The sequence below is a fragment of the Chamaea fasciata genome, unplaced genomic scaffold (assembly GCF_029207755.1).
Source record: "Chamaea fasciata isolate MVZ Bird 193981 ecotype frontalis unplaced genomic scaffold, bChaFas1.0.hap1 SCAF_8, whole genome shotgun sequence".
Lineage (NCBI taxonomy): Eukaryota > Metazoa > Chordata > Aves > Passeriformes > Sylviidae > Chamaea > Chamaea fasciata.
This window is the reverse complement of record NW_027094093.1, coordinates 3791938-3815327: the sequence shown is the minus strand read 5'-3', so window position 1 is coordinate 3815327 and position 23390 is coordinate 3791938. Positions and strand designations below refer to the sequence as shown.

Below are 23390 nucleotides of genomic sequence, written 5' to 3'. Positions count from 1 at the left end.
CAGCCAACCCCCATGCCCAGTTGTGTTCATGGTCGAGCTCCAAAAGCAAAGTCGTCGAGCCTCATTCAGCTGAGCGAGTGTCCAGGGGGATGTTTCAGGATGGATCCATTCCTAAATACTGTCGGGGAACACCACAGTTTTCCACTTATCCCTTGCAACTTCAGTTGTGGGGCACACCACTTGGGAGCCTGAGGGATGGCTGCTGAATTGAGCTGCTATTCAGCAGCTGTCTTAACTAGGCAGATAAGCGTAGCCATCAGCACCTCTCTCCTTGATGGAATCCATTGACTGAATAAGCTAAATTCTCCTGGAGTCAGCTTTAATATTTCCTAAAGGGATGGGGAGGCTCTCAAAGAAGTGGCAGGAGACATATTTTACTGAGGGGAAACTACCACTCCTGCTGGAATCAGAGACTGCACAATGAGAAGTCCTGGTGGAGATGATGAGCTTTGTCTGGGGCAAGACGCTATTCAGGGCACATCTGAATATCACAGTTGGCCTGAAGTGATGCATGCTTGCTGTTTGATTAACATTTGATTTCCTTTTATTGCTTCTCTGCACACACAAAGCTAAATTCAGAGCTGCTGAAAGCCACGGGCAGAGCTGCTGAGTTCAGTAAAAGCCATCTGAGGAGTCACAGGGAGCTGGGAGGACGCTGCTGTTCAGCACCGAGTGGCTCCAAGGCATCAGCTCATGGTATTGGAGGGAGCCTGGCCCCCTGAATTCCCTCTGGAACAGGGGTGCAGTGCAGCAGGGTCATCACCCAAGCAATCCCCTGATCTTCAGCAGATGGTTGCAGAATTTTCTATCGTTCTCCCCAAACAACAAACCCAATATGATTTTTTTACGTCTCTCCCATCAAAGCAGCATCTGAATGTCCCTAATACATCTCCATAAAAATCTTCACAGCTGTTCTAGCAAATAGCCTGGAGTGCTGCAGGCTTTTATGAGTATTAACTATGTTAAGCAAAGCAAATCTCACTATTACACTGTCTGTGGGAGCAAACTTCTCCCATCAGTCTCCCTGAGCAAGGAAAAAGGGTGATTAGTGTCCTGTTAGCATCACAGTCGTGGCTTAAGATGCTGTTACTGAGAGCAGGACGACAGCCCTTGCCCAAAGCAACTTCTTGTTCCTGCTGCTATTATCATAAGTAACCTGATGTGCTTGACATGTCATCAGATGTTTCTGAGCAGCATCTTCCTTTGAATAATAATCGAAACCCCCACAGTGCTGTTCTGTGTCATTCTTTGGGGGTTTGATTTGGCAGACCCCGCTCTCATCCAGTTCCTCCAAGCAGCCACGGTGGGAAAAGCTCAGGCCAGTCCTCAGCAGCGCTGGGCTGGGGCCCTGAGCTTTTGAAATGTTGGGAAGGAAAGAGAATCTGAGGATATTAGAGACTTTAAAAGAGTCTGTTGAGCTCTGCTGCATGGCCAAAAAAAAAAAAAAAAATAGGGCTTGATTTCCTGCTCTGGGCTCTTGTTGTGGCTTTAAGGGCTGCAGCCCCTCCAAGGCACATGGCACAGCCATGCAGATCCCCAGGTGCTGGAGGTTATCTCCACCAGGAGCTGCCAGCTCTGTAAATCCCAAAGTTTCTGGAAAACTCCCTGGTGGCTTGTGCCATGGCACAGAAAATGCTGCTTGGCTGGAGCGTGTTTTCACCTAAATTCCAGCAGGGTCCCTCTCTGAGTGCCTCTTCCTTGTGCCTTCACCGTGGCTGTGATGCTCACTGCATCCCGGTTTGGACAGACAGGGTCCAGTTTTCCAGTGTGAAGGTGAGAGAAGTTTAAATGGGGGGGAAAAAAAAAAAAAAGCAGAGGGGGAGAGGCTGGCTGATAGTGATTGTGCTGGAAAACTGGATTTCAGGCAATGGGAATTTAAGTGGAATTGTCACAAATGCAGTGTGGAAATTTTGCCTTCCGCTAGAAATGCATGTTTCTGTAGGGATGGGGATTGCAGTGGGAGAGAGGAGATGCAATAAAGCTCCATCCAGCTCACTGTGGTGAGCAAAAGAAACCATTTCACTCAGGCAGTGCAGAGGGGGCTATTTTGAGAGAGTGCTGGGAAAGAAAAGGCCCAGAGCAGTGGCAGTGTTGGCCCAAATTAAAAGTACTGAAGTCTGTCAGGAGAGAGGCAGAACATCCCACAGGAGGGCAGATGTCACTAGAGCCCTGGGTCATGTTTTCCTCCACTTTGCTGAAAACCAAGGAGAAGGAAAGCAAACTCAGTTGCTGTGTTTTTTCCCTCAGTTCACCCTCCTTCCTTGGGTGTGCCCAGGTGATCCTGGCCAGCCCAGGGGTGCTGGGTGCTGCTCCAGCAAGGGCTGGTTTGCAGTCCCTGTGATTTATCCAGCACAGCCGTCATTTCCCCCCTTTGCTGTACCCAGCCCCTTTGGGTTTTCTGTTACACACAGAGATGCTTGCCAGGTCCTTCCAGGCTCAACATGCCAGGGACCAGAGGGGCAGATCGTTAGTGTTTAATGACAGATTTGCAGAGTTGCCCCGTGTCCTTGGCTGGGGCAGGGACGTTGCTGTGCTGCTCTCCCCCCAGAATAAGGGATCCCCTCTCCAGTGGGGACCTCAGAGGCACAGGTAATGTTTTTAGCACACCCCCCCTCCTCTTTTCTTCAGTGTCTGCTTTCTGCTCCTACCTGTCCTGGGGCATTAACGAGGGGTATTTACTGATGATTTTATTTCCATACGATCCCCTGGGGAAGCTTAGGAGGGAGAAGAGACCTGGGGCTGCTGGGAGGAGGAAGGGCAGCCAAGGAATGGGCAGATAAGCAGGATGAAGGAAAAATAAGCTTTTGCCCAGTTGGCAGCACCCCATCAGTCAGTCCCAACACCATCACCCTGATGATCCCTGCACCACTGGGGTGCCAAAGTCCCATGAGAGAGGTTTTGGGAGGCAAAGCTGACTCACCTGTGAGTGAGCAAACCTGCTGGCTCCCTCACTGCCAGCCTCCCACCTATGCCCAGCCCCCGGGATGGGCTGGCAGTGCTGTAAATCCAGGCTAAGCTGCGTCTGGAGACGCGCGTGGGTGTGGAGGCAGCACTGGCCTCTCAAATGAGATACTTAACAGGCAGGGCAAGAAGAGGGAGATGATCTTCCCTTTTCCTTGCCGCCCTCATCTCCAGAGGAAGTTTTTTTGTTTATATTAGAACGAAAAGGAGTGGTTTTGCTCTGGGATGCAGAGGCTGTTGTGTGGGGAGGCCGCCCACCCTGGGCATCCTGGACATCGACAGGCAGTCAGAGCATCCCACTAATGTGCCATCCCAGGCACTGATTTCAACTTCAGATACAGCCAGCTGCAGTCATTGGAATTTTTATGGCATTTGATCCCTGGGCATTTAACAGCAGCAGATGACCTGACAGCGACACCCTCACTGGGTCATAACACACCCCCACCCAGCGGGCCCCAGGAAATGGAGAATTAAGCCAGTGGTGAGGAGCACAGGCAGTGGCACAGCCAGCACAGGGACTCAAAGGCTCTGAGAAAGTGTGAAAAATTCATTGTGCTGCCAGAGACATGGCACAGTTGGAATCACAGCCTTTCCAGCCAGGATGGTGTGTTCCAGACAGACGTCAATTCGGGAAATCTTCAGCTCGAGACCAAAACAAGTCATGACTTCTTTATCCTCATGCCTGCAAGGAAGAACACAGATAGCACGTGTGCATGTGCAGTTTGGCTGTTCCGTTCATGCTCTTGGCGGGTAGCTCCTGGTTTTAAAGTTCTTTGCAGTCTGTAATGGCTGAGGGTGGAGGGGCTCTTTGGAGCTTGTCCAGCTCAAAGCCCAGCTCACAGCAGCCTTAAAACATCCCCACTCCCAGGGCTCCTCCACTGCCGGCAGCCCTGTGTCACCCGTGCTCTGGCTCAGCAAGTGCAGTGGAATCTCCTTGCCAGGAGTAAATGCCGGCTTCTTCCTGGAATCCTGATGGAACCCACTCCAGGAGGAGGCAGCACGGAGCAGCCCAGACCTTCCCAGTGCCACAGCCTGCCTTCCCAAGCCCTGCCCCTGGAGAAGCAGCAGCCCTGGGGTACGCCCTGTCACCCCAAATTCTGTACAGGAGCCATCCAAGGCATCTTTCTCCAGCCCTTCTGTGGTGGCCTGCTGAAGATGGATGAGAAATGTTGCCGCAGAGCTGCTTTCATGAAGGCAGGAGGGTGTTGAAACACAAGTAACGCTGTCTGGTTAAGCCCAGCCCTGCCAGACTCTTTGCCCGTTGCACAAAGGGTCCTGAGGAGCGCCTTACTGAAGTCAGGGCACCCACAAACAGCTCTCCGAGACGATAAAAGGTGGGACCCTGGCACTGGGCTACAGCTCAGCCTGTTTCCAGCCTCATAAGGGACCCTGTTTCCCTTTCCCAGCCTTTAGCCCAAGACTTAAGGAACAACTAGCCCATAATTTCAGGGCTGCACATGCTCTTACCTTTGGAATGCACCTCATGCACTGGGGACATAGATTAAAACGGGTGGCCAGTCAAGGGGTGACATTTCAGAGCAGCGCTCAAGCCACAAAACACTTTTCAAATGTCTTTATGCTTCCCCGATGCCACCAGTGTGATTGCCTTGGATTTGTTGTGTGTGCTGCTGGCTCTGACATTAATTCCTGGCACTAAGTGGTGAAGGAGTAAGAGGAGGAGAGAGTTGCAGAGGGAGAGACGGGCAGTGGATGTTTGTGGGGCTTTTATGGGGAGGAGGAAAAGGCTTTAAGATCGCTTCCAGTCTAACCATTCTGTGACTGAGAAATAAGATTCTTGCTGCTCAGCTTTGATACTGTATGATAAAGAAGCCAAAAAAAACCACCAAAACCAAGAAAACCCCCCAAAAACCCAAAAAACCCAAAACAAAACACAAAACCCCAAAGCAATAGTAAGCAGATTAAAGGAATTCCCCTTGAGGAAAAATACCCAGACTTTATCAGAAAGCTTATTTGAGAGGTGATGCAATAAATCATTTTTGGTTAGTAGCTCCAAGCTGGTGGGGGTCCTTGGGGTTACCTGGTGTTGGAGCATGCTGCCAGTGGCCCTGGGGGATGCCCTGGCTCTCTGCAGGCTCACCAGGCAGGAGCAGTGAAGGCCGGGCTGTGTCCTCAGGCTTGCCCTCATGGTCTTGTCCATCCTGCAGCCAAAATGTAAGGAGAAGGAGGTACTAAGTTAGTGGTCAACCAAGTAGAAAAAGCTGAGTGCCAGTGCCATTTGTTCTAGGGGCTGGGTGCAGAAACAGAGAGGAAAGTTTTAAGGCCTTTCTTTTCCTTTTCATGGCTGAGGGCAACCAAAAACTGAGAGGAGGGATTGCTGTGGGTCCAAGGCTCGGCACTGAGCAAGGTGGGAGCGTTGCAGCAGGTTTCAGCAGTGGCAGTGGCATGGCCAGAGCCCAGCACGGCGCTGGTGCTGGGGCCCTGCCTGTGCCAGGACAGAGCAGAGCTGCTGCCCCCGGGGCAAACACAGAGTATTTACCCTGTTCCCCCCCGTGTGTTTCTGCAGGTCCCAACTGCTTTGCGGGCACCACGATAATTCCCGCGGGCATCGAGGTGAAGGTGGACGACTGCAACATCTGCCACTGCCACAACGGGGACTGGTGGAAGCCGGCACAGTGCTCCAAGCGGGAGTGCCAGGGCAAGCAGGCTCTGTAGCGGCCCCCCAGCCCGCTCGTGGTGATGATGACGATGGTGATGATGGTGACGAAGGAACGGCTTGGATGCTGCCCACGTGTCCGACCTCCCGCCAGCTGCAGCAGGGACCCCAGCAAGCCCTGCCACACGAGCAGAGATGGGTGCCTGGGGGGAAGGGGCTCCCCGTGCCCCCTGCAGCTCCTGTCCCCCTTCACACACTCTGTACCTGGTGTCCAGGTGTCCGCTCCGCTGGGGGAGTCACCAGTGCTGGGACTGGGGGAGGACAGCAGGAAAGCAGCCCGTGCCCGTTCCTGGCCTGGCCCTGCCTCCCAGGCGCCAATCAATTCACTGCTCTCACTTTCTACACTGTGGATCGTGGGGGTTTTCGCATTTATTTATTTGAAGGTTTTTTGCTATTGTGTTTTTGGGTTGTTTTTTTTTTAAGTCTCTTCCTAAGCTGGGATCATTGGGACAATACAGCTGTGAGTGGAGCAATAGATGGAGCATTTTTATTGTGTCTGTAAGCGCAGGTGGCACTAAGGACGGGAGGGAGGTGGAAATTAAAAGGGATGGGGGGGTTAAAAACAAACCCAACTGGAATGTAACCTGCAGCAGGACCGAGGTAGATGCACAGGTATAGACCAGACAGCCAAGACACAAAGCTGTATCTGTGTTACACTTTCTCCACTGAGTGGGGACAATAAAGTCAAAGACACCTACACAGTCAACGTGACCTTGATGGGAGCCGAGCCCACAGCAGCTGCATGGGCAGGCTGGGGCAGCCAACCAGAAGGTGCTCCATGAAAGCAGCATCTTACCTGGCTTGTCTGTGTGTGATTCCTGGCTGGGGCACCAGTGGTGGAGCAGAGGGAAGAGGGCCCCACCTGTTCCTGGTTCCTGGGCTGAGCATGTCCTCACCTGCCTTGTCCCATCCCGAGGTTGCTCTCGCTGGAGAGCAGTGTTCCATTGCCTTCAGCGACAGCAGGTCGCAATTAAAACATGGGATCACCCCACTCCGGAGGTTTCCAGGAATGTCCCATGGCTGTGGCAGCACTCAAGTGGCTCAGCTGGCAGGTAAAGACCCCTTGCTCCAGTGGGCAGGAGCTGCCCTGGCTCTCCCTGGGAGCATCCACAGTGCCGGCGATAGGGCGAGCCGTGGTGCAGCAGGCTGGGCTGGGCTCCTGGGAGGGCTCTCTCCCTAAAGCAGCTCCTTTCTGTGCCTGCCTGCCTGCCAGGAGCAGAGTCCGCAGCAGCCAAGGGACCCCATCGGGCTTTCCAGCACCGGGACCTCCTGCTTCCTCAGGCTGCAGCTTCCAGGTGATTCTGTGAAAGAAAAGCCCCCAGTGTCATCTCCCTGCCCTGCCCGCCCAGGCGCGCACAGGGGCCTTTCCCATCACGTCCACGCTTGCTTCCCTGCCTTTTGCTCAATGCCACAGGGGTGGCGGTGCTTATTTTGTTCAGAGTTCAGACTCCAGTGCAGCACCTGCTCTCAACAGTGACGGCAGCAAATCCTCCCCACAGCATCGTCACCGAAGCAGATCAGCACATCGGGCTCGGTTTGTACACACTGTTGCCTTTACACTTTTATTTCTTCCCCATGTCGGTGTTTTCCTGGAGGGCGGGGGTGGGAGGAGCACTTAGCACAGCAGCTGCTGTCCTGTGGCTGAGCACTGGCTCCCTGCAGGCCGAGCTGGAACCGTTCCAGACGTCATCACCACATTTCTTTGTAAGCTGTTGCCTGTCAATGACTATCCAGTTTCAAAACTTTCAAACAATAGTGTGCCTGAAACTAGTGAGAAAAAAAAAAAAAAAAAAAAATCTGTACAAATGGGAGGGAGGGGTCCTAGAAACAATATTTGATGTGTAAAAGATTATATTATTAAAAAAATTATTTTGTTAAATATAAAGTGTGTGAACCAGCAAAAAAAACCCCCAAAATTATATATTTGTGGTGTATTTTACTCTGCTGATCATCAGCCCTTCAAGCTCCCAATTGCCCATCTCATCCCTTGCTCCAGTTCCTGTGTCTTCACAGTGTTGGTGAGTGCAGCTGGGCTGGGGAGAGCAGGTCTGGAGCCTGGGAGTAGCCATGAGAATCCCAAGGATGGGATGGGTTGCTCAGGGAGTGTCTCAGCAGTAACAGTAAACCAGTTTTGCTTTGCCAAACCAGGATTCCTGTTTGTGGAGCTGACGTGGACCAACACGGCTCCCAGGCTCTCGCTTTAACCTCCATCTGCTTTTTTATTACTTTTCCTGGTGCCATTTTATATTTGATGCCATTTCCTGAACGTGAAAATTTGCTTTCAGTTCACAAACTCCATTTGGTACCTCCAGATGCATCATTATTTACACTGATTAGTAGTTACTCTAATTAATTACAGCCTAATCACTGTAGTTAATGTTTGTACAGTGCTTGGAACAAGTACAGCACTATACGTGCCACATATTATTATTTTCTTCGTTATTAATTAAGCCCCATCTCCATTCCATGCTGTGCTACTTCATTATTTCCCAAGGAGTCACAGTGGCACCCTTATTCCCACCCGGGAGTACTTTTCTCCCAGCTGCCAGTGGGATGCTGCAGGGCTGGATTGGTGTGGGAAGAGCAGTGGGATTGCTAAGGAACATGGGAATGCTCAGGATTTTGCCCTTCACTCTCGCATGGCACTGTGAATAAAAAAAGGGGAAAAGGGGCAGCTGGAGGGGGACCCCTTGAGCCCAAGGACCCTGCACAGGGAGCTGGAGTGTGCTCTGGGTCGCAGGAGGGAAAGCCCTGCAGATCCCGTCGTGGATGTGGCTGCAAGGTCCCCGTGGCTCAGACTGTAGGAGGGAATCTGATTCCCCCAAATCCCGCAGTGTCGGACACAGTCCCGCTGAGGGATCCCACAGCTCTCGCCAAGCACCGGGGCATCAGTGGGACAAGGTCTGGGGCCACGGGGAGAAGTGAAGGACACCGATCATTTCCTAGGAAAACTTCCACTGCTCATGTGGAAGAGCTGCCAGTCATGGGTGGGCAGTGTGTCCACAGCACTGGGGGTGCCAGTAGCCCAGAAATCGTTGCCACCACTGCTTCCCATCAGCCTCTGTCAGGCCAGGGTGGATCCAGAACTGAAATCCCATCAGACACTCCCCAAACACACTACAGAATTTCATCCTCATACCAATCTTCTTCCTTCTTCTCCTTTTTTTTTCTTTCTCTTTTTTTTTTTTTAAATGTTGTAGTTCATTTCTTTCTTTAATTAATCACAGCTCTGGGCCAGCCAGACCCATTAACTACTCTTCTCATTTAGACCTTTCAGAGATGCAGTTGCAGATGCAATTTAATTTGTTGACCCGTGATCGATAGCAATTAATACCATCTCTTTAATCTTGTTGAAAGGTTCATCTTGGGCTTCCAGAGGCTGCCAGCTGAAGGAAAAGGTGCCAGGTACATGTGTTATCAGATGGGAGAGCACAACCTCCTCCCCGTGCCCCCAGGCTGCCACTCTTGAAAATACAACAGGTATTTGTGGGAGATGGAGAAGAGAAGGTGGATAAGGGTGAGGGAAGATGCTGAGGGGTAAAGAAGAGCAAGGGGCTTGGTAGGGCAGCAAGTAGGGGAAGGTAGAGTTGATGGGTTGGAAAAATGAGGGGAGATAGAAATGGTAGAGCCTAGCAGATGTGGCTGGAAAAGGGAGCCAAAAGGACTCAAAGTGGAGCAAAAGAGCAGGTCAACAGCTCAGAGGAAACACCTTCAGCAGGAGCAACGGTGAATTTTTGCAGAAGAACAGACCCAGAGTCAGAAAAAGTCCTTCCTCTTAGGGTTCTTCCACCCAAACCTCGCTGATGTAATGCCATCTTCTGCCTCCCAAATGCAGCTGCTGTGTACAGCTCCCTCCTCCTCCTCCTAGCAGTGGGAAAGCCCATCCCAGGAGCATCACCTTTCCCTGTCCTCATTAATATGCCATTAGTCAAGATTGTTTTATAATTAGAGAATGATTTCCTGCACACCCCAGGGGGAATGACTTGGCTCCGGAGCACAGCAGGGCAATGTCTTTCTCCCCCAGGAAGCTGCAAAGCATGCTCCAACGCAGGCTAAGCCTGGGAAAATCCCAAACTTCGGGTGCTCCCCATCCTGCCAGTGCTCCTGAGGCAGCAGCACACAATGGTTTCAGTGGTGCACAGTGAGCCGAGTGCCCCGGTGACTGTCCCCTGGATGCCACTGCAGCAACCCCTGTCCAGCCACAGCTCTGCATTAGAGCTGAAAGCAAAGAGCAAATCCCAGGATTCCAGCGCAGCAAGAACAATAAAGTGTTTCTCTTTGGTGGTTGTTAAAGGGGAAAGAGGGCCCATGTGGATCCAGGGCAAATGAATGCCCTTTACATAGCTAAAGGACATGGGTTTGCAACAGCAAGTCAAGAGAGAAAATGAAAAATTTATCAAGAATCCACCTTCCTTGTGGTGTGGAAGCTTCGCCTTTAAAACACCGGGGATGGAAGGCATGGAAAGGAATTGCCTGGATTTATATATTTAGGATCATAGAATGGTTTGGGTTGGCACCTTTCAAGGGCCATCTAACACACTAGATGGATTTGTTTGTGTTTGCGGATTGGCTACCATTTTTCCTTTAAGAGAAAGGATATTTTTACCATGACTAAGTCCAGTACCTAAAAGAGCTCAACTCTCAGAAGATGCCAGTTCATGCCCCCACTCAGCCACACACAGACAGAGGGATAATAATGCACTAGGAAATTGGAAGGAAAGACAAAACCCAGCACAGAAGCTAAGCCAGGCTCCCTTGGGATGGCCCAGAGCGAGATGGGGTCCCTGCCAGCACTGACTGGTCTCGTCCCTGGGGGCAGGTGATGGCTGCACCCATCTGCAGAGCTGGCCTCATCTTTAGGGCAGGCAGCTGGGTCTCATCCATGGCTGCTCAAGGGACACACAAAGCCTCTCCTCTCTCAGGAGTTCGTGTCCTCTGACTACGCTGGCTCCCAATATTTCACAGGATCAGGGAATGGTGTGGGTTGGAAGGGACCTTAGAAATCATCCCGTTGGGCAGGGACACCTTCCACTCTCCCAGGCTGCTCCAAGCTCCCACGTCCAACCTGGCCTGGGACACCACCAGGGATCCAGGGGCAGCCACAGCTTCTCTGGGCACCCTGTGTCAAGGTGTCACCACCCTCTCAGGGAAGAGATATCTGCATGTAATTAATGAATTATTTCAATTAGTTATCCGCATCCCTGTGAGCTGTGAGCCGATATTTTCTCGGCACTGGATTTCCCTTGGCAAGGGTGTGGGTGTGGCAGCACCAAGTGATGCTCTCTGACAGTTTCAGGGCATCCCTCCCAATGTAGCCTTCCTGATCCTCAGCTCATGGAGCAGCCCTGGAGCTGGGACCTGTGCCTGACCCTTTCTGCACATCACCCCGTGCTGGTGGCCCAAGCAGGCAGCTGAAAGGAGCCTTCCTGGTGTTGGCATCGGATACAGGGGATGGGGATCTGGGGAAAGGACAGGGAGAGAGGCACAGCAAGCGTGAGCTATTAGACTTGTTTCAGTGGGACAAAGCAGGATTTCAGTAATAATTAATGCCACCATTAAAGATCCTCATTTAGACTGTAAGGCATCTGGCACTGGGAAGGACACAGTGAAGGTACTTTTGGTCATTAAACACACGCAGTGTTCCACGCTGCTGTTGTCTTGACAGTGAGAACCCGTGAAAGCTTGAAGAGAAACCAGCAGCCCCTTCTCCCTCCCAGTTTCCATAGGGATTATCCTGTTACCCATATGGATTGTCTCTTCAGGTATTCCAGTGGTGCCCTGGCACTGTGTTTGGAGAAACAGCCAAATCCAAGCCTAGGGAGTTTGGGAAGAAAAATCCTGTGACTCTGGAAGGAAAACTCCAAGGAAGCAGGTGAAAAAGGGGCTCACCAGGCTTTAAAGTGTCCTTCCAAATGATGTGTGATGAATCACAAACTCACTGAACAGTTTGGGTTGGAAGGGACCTTCAAAGTCCAACTAACCCAACCCCCTGCAATGAGCAGGGATACTTTCCATTAGACCAAGTTGCTCAGAGCTCCATCCAGCCTGGCCTTGAATGTTTCCAGGGATGGGGTAGCCACCACCTCTGGGCAGCCCGTGCCAGGGCCTGACCACCCTCATTGCGAAAACCATCCTTGTATCCGGTATAAACTGACCCTCCTTCAGTGTAAAACCACCACGCCTTGTGCAACAGGGTGAGATGATGGGGGACACTGCAGACAGCAGCATCCCACCAGCAGCAGGCTCTGCCTTTGCAGCCTCAGGTCCTACCCTGGAGGACTTTGGGAAAGGCTGCAGTAAAGGCAGAGTGAGGAGTTCAGCTGGGGCGCTGAAAAGTGTGGCCCGGAGCGCTTGTACCATCCCCAACACTGCCACCAAGATCTTGGCTAATAAACACCAGTTTGGTTTAAGAGACAGGGAGCAGGGCTCATTGCTCGTTTCATTACTTACCTGACTTGGTGGATGCACCCTCTGCCTTGCCCAAACACTTTTCTGGACTTCCTAGGGCCCGACTCTCTTCCTGTAATTTGGCTGTGTTTGCCTTTTCTCTCTCTCTTTTTTTTTTTTCTCCAAAGGACAAAAGCTTTGGGAAAGGGAAGAGATAAAAATGTGAGGAACTTGCTCTCCTGCAAATAATCCACTCCCATACACGCTGAAAGACTCATTTTGCAGTCCATTAAGCTCGAGTTAATGCAGGTAGAGCATGTCTGGCATCGAGAGGACGGTAAAGGTTTTGGGGTTTAATTTTACTCAGATGGAAAATCCTATACATTCCTGGCCGGTGCTGGCACTTGTGCAGAGCAGCAAACAGGCCCCACAGGAAGCATGAGGCCAAGGTTAAAGCACTTCTAAGTCAAGATCCTGCGATACCCACAGCAGCAATTTCCCATTGTACTGCGAATCTTCCCGCACTTTATTGGCACGGATGGAAGCCGTGAGCCAAAGGGCTGCGTGGGGACCCATTGGAGCTGCAGATGGCTTTAAATTCCCCCACCTTCCCCTGGACTCAAGGTTATCCTCCAGGCTGGCTCTGGGCCTGGGCACTTGGGCTAATTGCGTTTCCAAACAAACAGCACTGCCCCTCCCTGCCCCGCCTGCGTGGAGGGAACGCAAATGGAGACGTGCCTGGATAGTGAAGTGTGTTTGTTACCATGCTGGGAAGCTCCACGGGATGTTTAAGCCCTCCTAAAAACATCCTAAACCCCACTGCTTTTGTCAGCAGCATGAAAAACAATAAATGGAAGGAGGTGCAGGTGCCTCGGGCAAGGGAGCAGGGGGCACTGAGGGAAAGACAGTCCTTAAAATCATGGCACAAGTGCCATGAGACCATGGGGGTTCCCTGCCTGCTCCTCTTGGTGCTTCTGAGAACATCCAAGGCTGCTCTCCATCCAGCTGGAGCACGGGGACCAAATCACCATTTGCAGTCCCACCTCTCTGCATCCTTCTGCATTTGAGACAGTGGATCACGAACCAAAACCATCATTTCCTAGGCCAAACACCCCCCAGTGTTTGTATGCTACCCGTGAGTGTGACGCCTTCCAGCAGGAATACAGGAATTTTCTTCTGCGAAATCATGTTAAGAGCAGAAATAAGGAATTCCCGAATGGAGGACAAGATCCTGCAGGTTAGGTCAGTGTAGAAATAGAAGTTTGGGTGGATGCACACCTGAATCCCTGACCACTGAAGCATCCTCTGGAGGAGTTACCCCAGCAAGGGAAGTGTCACTGCCCAGGCTTGCCCAGCAGGGCACAGAGAGGCTTTGAGAAACCCACCCACACCACAGGACTTGTTCTGTCATTTTGCCAGACACGCTCTCCAAGTAGTATTACCCAACCATGGCATTTGGCCTTAAATTTGAGACTAAAAATACTCTTTAGAGAATAAAAACACCTGTAGAATATAACACATAGCAAAGATTCTGCTACCTCCATGTGCAGGGGCCACCAGTGCTGGAGGGAAGCCTTGAGGCGTCACAGCCTGTTAGACCTATGAAGAGAAAACACAAACCAGGCAGTTTAGAAAATGTGAAAAGAAAGAAACATGAAGACAACTGAGCCACATTCCCTTCGAACAAACAGAAATTTGGACCAGAACCTTCTCCTGGAGAAGATGCAGGGGTAAAAACTGGCCTCATGAGATGATGTTACATCCAGCACCAACAAGAGCAGGAATCTCTCCCCATTCCCGGGACACGATCTTAAAAGCTTCATTCCCCACAGGAAATTATTCCCATGGCAAGAGGCGACTCTATCTGATTTTCTCGTATCTATTTGGTGATAAATGTATCCTAATCCACTGCCAGGTAATCTGCACCACCTCTCAGACCCTGGAAACCCATGCCTTTTGCAGGCAGAAGTGATCTTGATACTTTTCCAGGTGTTATTTGGATGCACTGAGTAATACCAAAGTGACAAAGGCTGGAAATACAATATCAGGATAGGTCACACCAAAACCCAGGACAATTTAGAGACATTAAATTAGTGCACAGACTCAAATTCCTAAAGAGGAGCAGCTGATATAAAAGTGATGCAACTATCAGTGCGACCTATTATGAGTTTTATTCTCGCTATTTTTTTATTAACCAATTTTTCATCCTTGCCCTGCTCTGGAAATGCTGCAGGAGAAAGGGTAAGGGCTCGTCCACCTGCAAAACAAGACCTTTATGGCCTGGCCTGGAATAGATCATTTGCAATGACAACAAGTGCTATTAATAAAGTTGGGGGCTAGGAAATCACGGCGAGCTGTGCTTCATATCACTGCAAGAGAGCTAACTTTGGGGAGGAAAATGAAATGTTAACCAAAAAGCCATTTCCAAGAGAAATAGTCCCTCTGTACATCATCAAACTAATAAAAGTTACACGCAGTCATGTAACAGGAGGAAATTCTTCCTTCTCCTGGTCACAAATCATTTTAACCCCATTTCTTGGTGTTCTCAGGCTCAGAACACAATTGCAGGCTTCTGTCAGCTTTGTTGGTGAATTTATGCAGCTCTTTACTGCTCACCTATTTCTCATCTCGGTCTATCTCATTAGTGAATCACAGAAGCATTAATAAACTTTTAAGAGGCAGATAGCGGGTTTGTTTTTTCTTCTGTGGATCACTGAATCAAAGGTAGGCCCGAGTTGTTCAGTTCTGAGTGGAAATCCAGCAATGGAGAACAGCTGCAGTTCCAGGTTGTGCTCTACCCAGCAGGAAACATTTTAATATAAAAATTTTACATGAAAAGAAGGGACCTAAAGAAGCATCCATTTCCAGAATGGGCGCAGCCTTTACCAGCTTTCCTGCAGATGCTTTACAAGCGGATTTTTTTGTGGAAAATAAAACCTACTGCAGTGACTGAAGAGGAACACAGTGCTTTGGAAAACCCGACTGAAGGGATCAGGTTGCTGACACTCTTGGCAGCAAATGGAAAGGAAAATCTGGAGATGGGGGCTGCTCTTTGGTCTTGGTGATTGAGGAGAGGAAGAGCTCTGGCATGGACAGCCGTGGTCCTGCACAGCTTCAGGCTCTGGGAGATGGAATGGCCTGGCTTGGACCTTAAAGCTCATCCAGTCCCATCCCCTGCCCTGGGCAGGGACACTTTCCACTATCCCAGGTTGCTCCAAGCTCTGTCCAACCTGGCCTGGAGCACTTGCAGGGGTGGGGCAGCCATAGTTTCTCTGGGAAACCTGTGCCAGGGCCTCACCAGAGAAGAATTTCTGACTCTAATCCAAACCTGCCCTCTGTCAGTTTGAAGCCATCACCCCTTGTCCTGTCACCTGACACCAGTAAATGGCTTGTGCAGAAGGAGTTTGAATGTTCAGGGTGAACAGCTGTATTTTCTGGGTTCATATAAAAATTCCATCCATTATCATTGAAACAATAAACACTGTAGGCTCAGCACTTCTGAAAAGGTTTGTGGTGTTTTCCAGACCGACATCCTGAACTGAGACGGAGGAAACCAAAGTGCTTTGATGTGATTAACTCCAGGGCTCAGGCATGGGCTGGAGCCTGGGTGCCACTGAGGATCCTGACCTCGATGCCAGCCACCAGGATGGCAGAAAATGCACAGTAACAGAATCACAGAACCCTTTTGGTTGGAAAGCGCCTCTGAGACCATCGAGTCCAACCTGTGGCCGATCACTAAAAACAGTGGAGAGCTCCTTCAGGTGGAACAGACCTCTGCCTTCTCCCCAGGCAAACCCTTTGATGGGCACAAATCACTGTGTGTGTGCCACCCTTCTAAATGAAAGGTTACTGCAGCCACAGGCCTCAAGAGTCCCCTGGAGGCACGCGGTTCGATATTTATAATCACTTAATAAACACATGAGAAATGGCACAGCACAGCCCTACATAATCTGAGTGCAATGATCCTTGGTGACAAAGTTTAAGTGACCAAATCCTTTTCCAGGTCTAATGATATTTTGCTCTAGTAAGCCAGTGATATATCTCATATGGCAAAAATAAAGCACTCATGCATAAAATTAATACAGTAAGCTCTGAAGTCATAAAGCTTTCAGTGTGTGATATATGAGATGAGAAAATGACCAACATGTGATTCAAGTTCTCCCAGCACCTTATTCCCAACAGGAATGTCACCTGGGCATTGCATGAGCAATCCAGCTGTTCCAGAAGGATTTGAATTGTTAACCAACCAGTTCAGGCACCCATCTGGGCCACATCCATAAAATGCCCTCAGAGGACACAGGTGGCAGGTTCTCCTCACGGAGGTCAAATGTTTCTGTTCTTTCCAAACCTGCAAGAAAAAAACTTCCAGCAAATTGCTCCCATCCATTTTGTTCCTCTCATTCCTTTCAGAAGGGCTCATGATGTGACAAAAAGTGTTTGGTCCAAGTCTACCTGCTCAATCAGCTGGGCCTCTTTCTAGGCAAGCTTCCCAATCACACAGCAGAAACATCAATTCATTCCCACACTGGCCTCCAATAAAATTTGGAACAATCTCCTAGAGGTCCTCAAAAAGCATGATAGCAACGTGTACAAGCAGCCTACGCCACACACTGCTCCCAGAAACACAACTTTATTTTCCGCTCCTGTGAAAACACAAAGCAGCCTTCCCAGGACAGTGGCACACTGGCTGCTGGTTGTCTCTGAGGGGCTGGACCAGTTCTGGCTTGTGTGCTCTGGCAGACTCGCAAATTGCACAGCCCTCCAGGAGCTCCTGCAGTGTCCTGGTCTTCTGTCCCAGTGGACAGAATTGTCCAGGGAGACTTCCCCAGTCACCTTGAGAAAGTGAGGAACCATCCAGAAAGTGAGAGCAGGGGCGGAGAATCACCCAGCAGTGCCATGAGTCTGCAGCATGAAGGAGGGCTGCCAAAACGCAGCAAATGGGCCACTGCAAAACCTGTTCCATGCAGCACCTGGGGCTCAGGAGAGCAGGGCACACAGGTGCAAACACAAAACCCTCCATAAAGATACCAAAGAATCACCACAGAATTGTTTGGGTTGAAAGGGACCTTAAAAACTGTCTTGTTTCAGCCCCTGCCATGGGCAGGGACACCTTCCCTTATCCCAGCTTGCTCCAAGCCTCATGGAACCTGGCCTTGGACACTTCCAGGGTTGGGGAATCCACTGCATATTTATACTCAGTAGTGACAAATATTGCAATTACCTCTCTGCAGGTGTGTTGCACACCTGACTGCAGTAACTCAGGGATCAGAACTGCAGCCCTCCGTAAGAGCACAGACACTGCTCCCTGTGACTGTGGGTGCAGCACAGACCCCACACAAGGACACGCTGTAGACCCCACTGCTCTGCAATCCAGCCCATGTTTCAACCAGAAAAATAATTATCCTTTGCATGTGAGACGATCCAAGTGATTAAAAAAAATCAAACTCCAGCTCCTCCGTCAGGAACACTGCCAAGCAATCGAATCAATAGGTTGTTAGATACTTGAAGTATGGGATCATGTGAAAGCTATCAAATGATTTCTTTGTTAATAAACTGCTACAGTAATTACCATTAGAATAGGAATGGAAAGATATGGATCAGAAATGGAACACTGTGAATGGTTTCTCATTAAGTGAAATTAAAGCCCGTGGGATTTTTTTTTTCTTTCCTTTTGGCCATGATTCTGCTGCGTTTGAACTTGCACGCCCGGAGCTGCTCATGCACCCTGCTTTGTATGTCCCCATTTCACCTAAAAATCTTCACGTCGCTGAGCCTTCAGCTGAGATGATTTCTTTGTCTACCTCCTCTCCCCCAGTGGCAAAGGGGGACAGGGAGTGGGGGCTGCAGTCAGTGCATCACAGGCTGTCTCTGCCACTCCTTCCTGTGGGGGCTTCCAGCAGCTTCTCCCGCTCCCCAAACCTTGCTGTGCAAACCCAAGACACAGAGAGACAGAAGGCATTATAGCAGCACCCCCCAAACTACTGACTTTCAAAGGTCTGCTGTGCTAAAACATAAAGTTTCATTTAGAGAACGTGGCAAGCTCCTCAAATCACGAACACATCAGGAGGCAAAACAAATAGCCAGCCCCCCTCCAGCCCTCCCACTTGCCACTTGGGATCGTTAGAGTAATAGATTTTTTTTCACTGAAACAGCTTGACCTTGTCTAAAATGCAGGTCAGAGAATGCAATGAGATACTCACAGGGTTCAGCTTCTCTCTAATTAGTGGGACAGAAATTGTCATGCTGGCTTCAGGGGGAGGAGGGAGAAAACCACTTGCTGCAGCTGGAGGAACATTCCGGCTGTCAAAGCTGAGCTGCCCACACAACCATCCCAGCTTCCCTGACATCCTTTGCCCTGCCCATAGCTGAGAGACCACACAGAAGGAGGAGATGCCAAGCAAGTCACCCTGAGAAGGTCTCAAAAACCCCAACTCTAAGAGGAAGAGAAAGCTTGTGGAGGCTGGAAAACACCTGAAAGGTATCATTCAACATCCACAAATCCCACTTCACCTGCAGTGCTTAGACAGGACAGTATTAATAGCCCCACAGCTCTGCACATAGAGAATTTCAAGTGCTTCCAGACCCTTTCCAGACCTAATGTATTTAATGAAATTGGTTGTCTTCTACCAGCACATAAAGAAGGGGGGAAAGAGGACTAATGGATGTACATTAACCTTTTGATAGGAGATTTCCCGATACCAGCTACTAATGCAAAATGCATTAGAGGGGAACGCCAGGGAACCCGGAGTGTGGGACTGCTCTAATGCAGGGAATAAGGATGAAATGCTGGAGTGGCCACAGCAGGGACCCATGCAAAGGGGGTTACAAGTGCAAGACGATCAAAGAGAGCTCTCCAATCTGCTTTGGGCAGAGAAACCCTGCAAAATAGGCTCTGGAGAGGTGAGGATTCAGAAAGTGAGCTTTGCAGCTGCCCCTTTCGCAGGGGAATTTTGCTGCTCGTCGCAAGAGCAGACCCTTGAAGCCCCTGTATAAAAGCTCTTCCATTGCCCCACGAATGCTGATGGGCAGTGCAACACGTGAGCTCCTTCCCAAGTTGTTGTGCTGGCTTGTGCAGCACCAAAACAATGATTTCCTTCCTCCAGCAGGTACAAAATTATCTTCAAGATCATCTCTTTGAAGATGAAAGAAATACCAGGAGCAGTCTGGATACAGTGTGAAGCAGGAACAGAAGAGGTGAAAGTGACCAAGGCAATGAAGAGACGGAACAGCCTCAAATGCCTTCATTGGAGGGTTTCTTCACTTGCTGTGCGTTCTGCTCTGAAACTGTAAGACTTAAGTGCTTTTCTTTCAGTGACGTGAAGAGAAAGGGGAAAGAATGAGACCAGAAGTGAATATACAATACACAAAGACAGCTGAAATAGTTACATTAATGTGCACTAATTATGTGTGGGACTAAGCAGCACATCCCCAGGCCTGGTTAGAGCCTCTCTCCCTGCTGCACTCAGGTGTCTTTACCTGCCATGATCAAATATTACTGCTCATGCCTGTAGTGCAAGTGCCTTGCCTGGCCTTCAGGAACTGTGGCTCCTTCCAGCTTGAGGATCATGGTGTGCCACAGCAGCTCAACCACAGCAGGAGCTGCTGCTGATCTGATCACTCACTCATTTATGTGTGAATTTGGGAGCTTCTGTTGCATTTTGCATTCACAGCCTGTCTTTCAGTCCAAATCCTGCTTAAAGTACCTGACTGCATGCTCTCCGAACCAAGGGAAAATATAAGACTGTGTCCAACCCTGGTCCTGATGGAGAGCTGAGTGCAGCTGAGCTCGCTGTGCCCGTCCTTCCTGCACCCAGATTCCCTGCACACTTACAAGGCTTCGTGCCGAAACATGTGGGCCCTGTAAGGAGGAAATAAAAGCAAGGTTATGGGCTTTTCCTTGGATTTGACAAATGTAGATGGAATGCAGCAAGACCAAATCAAACCCTGACCCCTTTCTCTTCCCCCCACTTTCTCTGCCTGTTGGTGACAATCTCCTCAGTGGCCACAGAGGCTGGTAAAAGCCTGAGTGTCCCACTCAGGTGGGTGCAGGGTAGGCACAAACACCCAGGCAGCTCCTTGGGCAAGTCAGGTGTCCTGCTGATGGCTGGGATACCACATCTGTAGCTCCCAAGACCCAAGCCTGGGTAAGGACAGGCTGCTTCTGAGCCCCAGACGCTGCAGCAGCTGCTAAATCTGAGTAGGCAGTTCCTCCATCTCTCCTTATTGAGTCAAGGTTGCTTTCATCAAGCACTATAAGAGGGGACTAAAAGCCATCACTGGAAAAATCCCAAATTCTTATTCCAGGGTCTTCCCAGATGTTTTCACCACAGCTTGTGCAACAGGTACCCAGCAAGCAAAGAACCAGAGGCCAGAAACCTCGTACTGTGGGTGGACTGAGCTGGGGAGAACAAACATCTGCCTCCGATTTTGCAGTTAAACAAAACTGTGACTTTAATTTAATAAAAGCCTTCTGCCTACAACCGCAGATAAAATTGTTCAAGCTTGGCTGAGTTTAAAACCAGAACCTGGCACCTCTTCAGAAGCAAGTTAGTGAGCTTCGGGTAGAAAATCTTCCCGTTCTGACAGATGCAGCTGCTGGGACCCAACTGCTGAGAGCAGGAATGAAGCATTGCATCGGGCATGGGCTCCAGCAGCAAAGCACACGGGGTCAGGGGCAGAATTTGCATTAATAACAATACTGTCTGTAAGAGGGCTTGAGAAACGATGCGTGACACCAGGAGTAGCTGGTTTGAATCCAGCCATGCCAGTGACCCTGGCTTTACACAGCCAACCTGAGGGCACATGGACCCCGAGCACAGCCTGGCTCCTTTGCCCTCTCCCAACCCTATCATCTCCTGCTCTCCCAAAACAAGCCTGGGGGACACAGCCCGGCAGAGCATATGGCATTCCCTTGCTGCACAAGGGAAGAAAAAGATCCAGCACTGCAGACTTATTGAATTAAACATTATTGTGGCTAATGCAATCAATAAAGCATTGATTGCATTATCCGTATTAATATTTAATTCAATTAAAAGGCTCACCATTTTTTTTTTAAATGCTCCTTCAGATCTTTCATGCTGCAGAATTAAATTTTGCTAGACCATGAATTCCAGCTAGACCCAAACTACAGCTGATCTGGGTTTCTCCTGGCACCAGCTGTTCAAAGCTGACACTTCCAGCAGAGCAGGAAAATCCATTTCCGTGGTCAGGCTGCCAGCAGCACCCAGCACAAACCCTGCAGAGAGACTGGGACGCCACCTCCTCAGGGGATTGGGAATCACACTGCTGGGTATGGCAAACCAAAACCTCACTTCAGAGGCCTTCCTATTGCAACTGAGCCTCCAGAAGAGGCAGCCTCCCACCTGCTCCCCCCACCAAAGAGCCTGGCTCTTCTGAGAATTAGCAGTTTGCTAAACTAGCAGGAAATTACCCCAGCCCCACACTAGCTGAAGAAATAAGTACATTTTTATCAGTCCAGCAAGCTGAGCAAGACAGCCACCTTAGCTGGTGCATCACATTCCGTATTTCAACCCCTGTTTGAACCCGGCTGTCACTGTGCTCCTGTTTTGCTGCGGGGCTCGGGAAGGGAAGCCCTGCCCTGGTGCAGCCCCCGCGGCAGCGCTGCTGTGCTGGCAGAGCCACTCCTGCTGCAGTGACTGAGCAGGCCCAGCCCGAGGGGAGCTCGGAACTCCAGACCTGCGCTGGCCAGCTGTGCTCAGCAGGTAAAGAGCCTCCCCTGCCCCTGGAACTCCCTCGGACATGCAGGCAGGCACTGTAGGGCGGTGCTGCTCCGTAACTCCTCCCAGCCGCGGAGCAGAGCTCTTCCCACCCCCGCTGGAGCCAGACATCCCAACCCCTGCTACACGACGAGCCCTGGGTGGCAGCCACCCCGCGGCCCTCGGCATCTCGGAGCAGGGAATGACAGCAGGGTCTCACACACGCAGCGGGAGCTGACGGCTCTCTGCTACTTCATCAGACCAGACCTCCTGCCGGGAATTAAATTGAAGCTCAGAAAGTGCATCTTCTTCGTAGGAAAAAAAAAAAATAAATAAAGGTGGGGAATCTTCCTCCCCTTCTTCCATCTGATTACACACAAAATGTTCTTTAGCTTTTAAGGGCAATTTAACACTAGTTAAACTACCGTTAATTTAAATCAAACAAGTCTGAAAAGATAGAACATGCTGCACTGCTATTAAAAACAACTGAATCTTCATTTGCTCCATTGAGACACTGCTGCCCATTTCCAAGCCAATACTACCCAGCTGTCCAAAGACCTCTTGCTGTAGTTTTTAAGCTGGTATTTAAGCCTGCTTTGTTGGCTCTTTAAACACGAAGCAGTCCCCTTAGATAGCAATGATTCCAACCTTTCCATCAAGCTGCTTGTGGGAGTGAAGGCAGAAAAAGGACACGGGGCCAAACTGATTAATACCAACGAATGTGACATCACATCTGCCCCATTTCCAGGTGATCTTCCAGCACTCAAGTACAAAACAGCCTAAGGAGGGAAAAGGAAAAGCTCTGTGTGTTCACAGACTCGTCCTCAACAAGATGCTGCTACCCAGACTTTGCTGGCAGCTCAGCCAGTGGACAGGAACAGATCAGGCCAGAACCGCTCCTGCCCAGCAGCTCTGTCAGCACCGCAGGGCTGGCAGCGAGGAGCTGATGTTTGCCTTCCCTCTGCCACCCTGGCAGCAAAGCTGGCCCCCAGGAGCTGGAAGCAGCACGGCAAGCACAGGCAGGGGCATCAGATGATCCCTATGTTTATCTGCTTCCCCCAAATAACCCACACCAACAAGCAGTTTTACACCAGGCCACAGCTTCCATGCGGACAGCTTCGTCCTGAGCAGAATGCAGGAATTTCATCAGCCAAGATGCAGCTCTCCTGGAAGACTGCTACACAAAATAACTGCTCCTGGATACGTTTGGTCTTAAGACTCTGCACCTATGGAGGAAATAGAACCAGCTTCAACCCCCTGCCTAGAATTTATTCCCTTCCTTGAATTAATTCCCTTCAGTCCCTCACTCCTCCAATGAGCCTTGCCCAGGCTGATCAGGGATAACCACGTTGGGTCAGGTTCAACCTCAGCTCACAGCTTGGGACAGAGCAGAAAGAAGGGGGTTTATTCCCCTAAAGGCTGTGTAGGTGCCAGCTGGGTGAAGCACTTGCTGACATCTTTTTTACCAGAGATGCATCTTTGGACACTCCCATGCTTGTTATCATGACAAGAGAGCTCTGGGCTAACAGAGCCACAGCACCTCTCAGGGATGCCATCTCTGATTTGAGAGCAAAAGCAGCTACTGCTGTTAGGTACTACTTGGTTGCCTGTTGTGTCCCTGAACCATTTGCAGAAATATTGAAACTCCTCTC

The 23390-nt window shown here is 50.2% G+C and overlaps 1 protein-coding gene across 2 annotated transcripts in view; it reads left to right on the top strand.

Annotated features, from left to right (window-relative positions):
- VWC2L (von Willebrand factor C domain containing 2 like) overlaps positions 1–7558 on the top strand; it is a 46592-nt gene extending 39034 nt beyond the window's left edge. Inside the window, exon 4 of one of the 2 annotated variants that reach the window (XM_066189437.1) lies at positions 5486–7558. In XM_066189437.1, coding sequence (XP_066045534.1) covers positions 5486–5634 — 149 coding nt within the window. In that variant the 3' untranslated portion in view covers positions 5635–7558. The remainder of the gene's footprint in view (positions 1–5485) is intronic. The other variant, XM_066189438.1, reaches the window with a different exon arrangement.
- The last annotated feature ends 15832 nt before the right edge of the window (positions 7559–23390 follow it).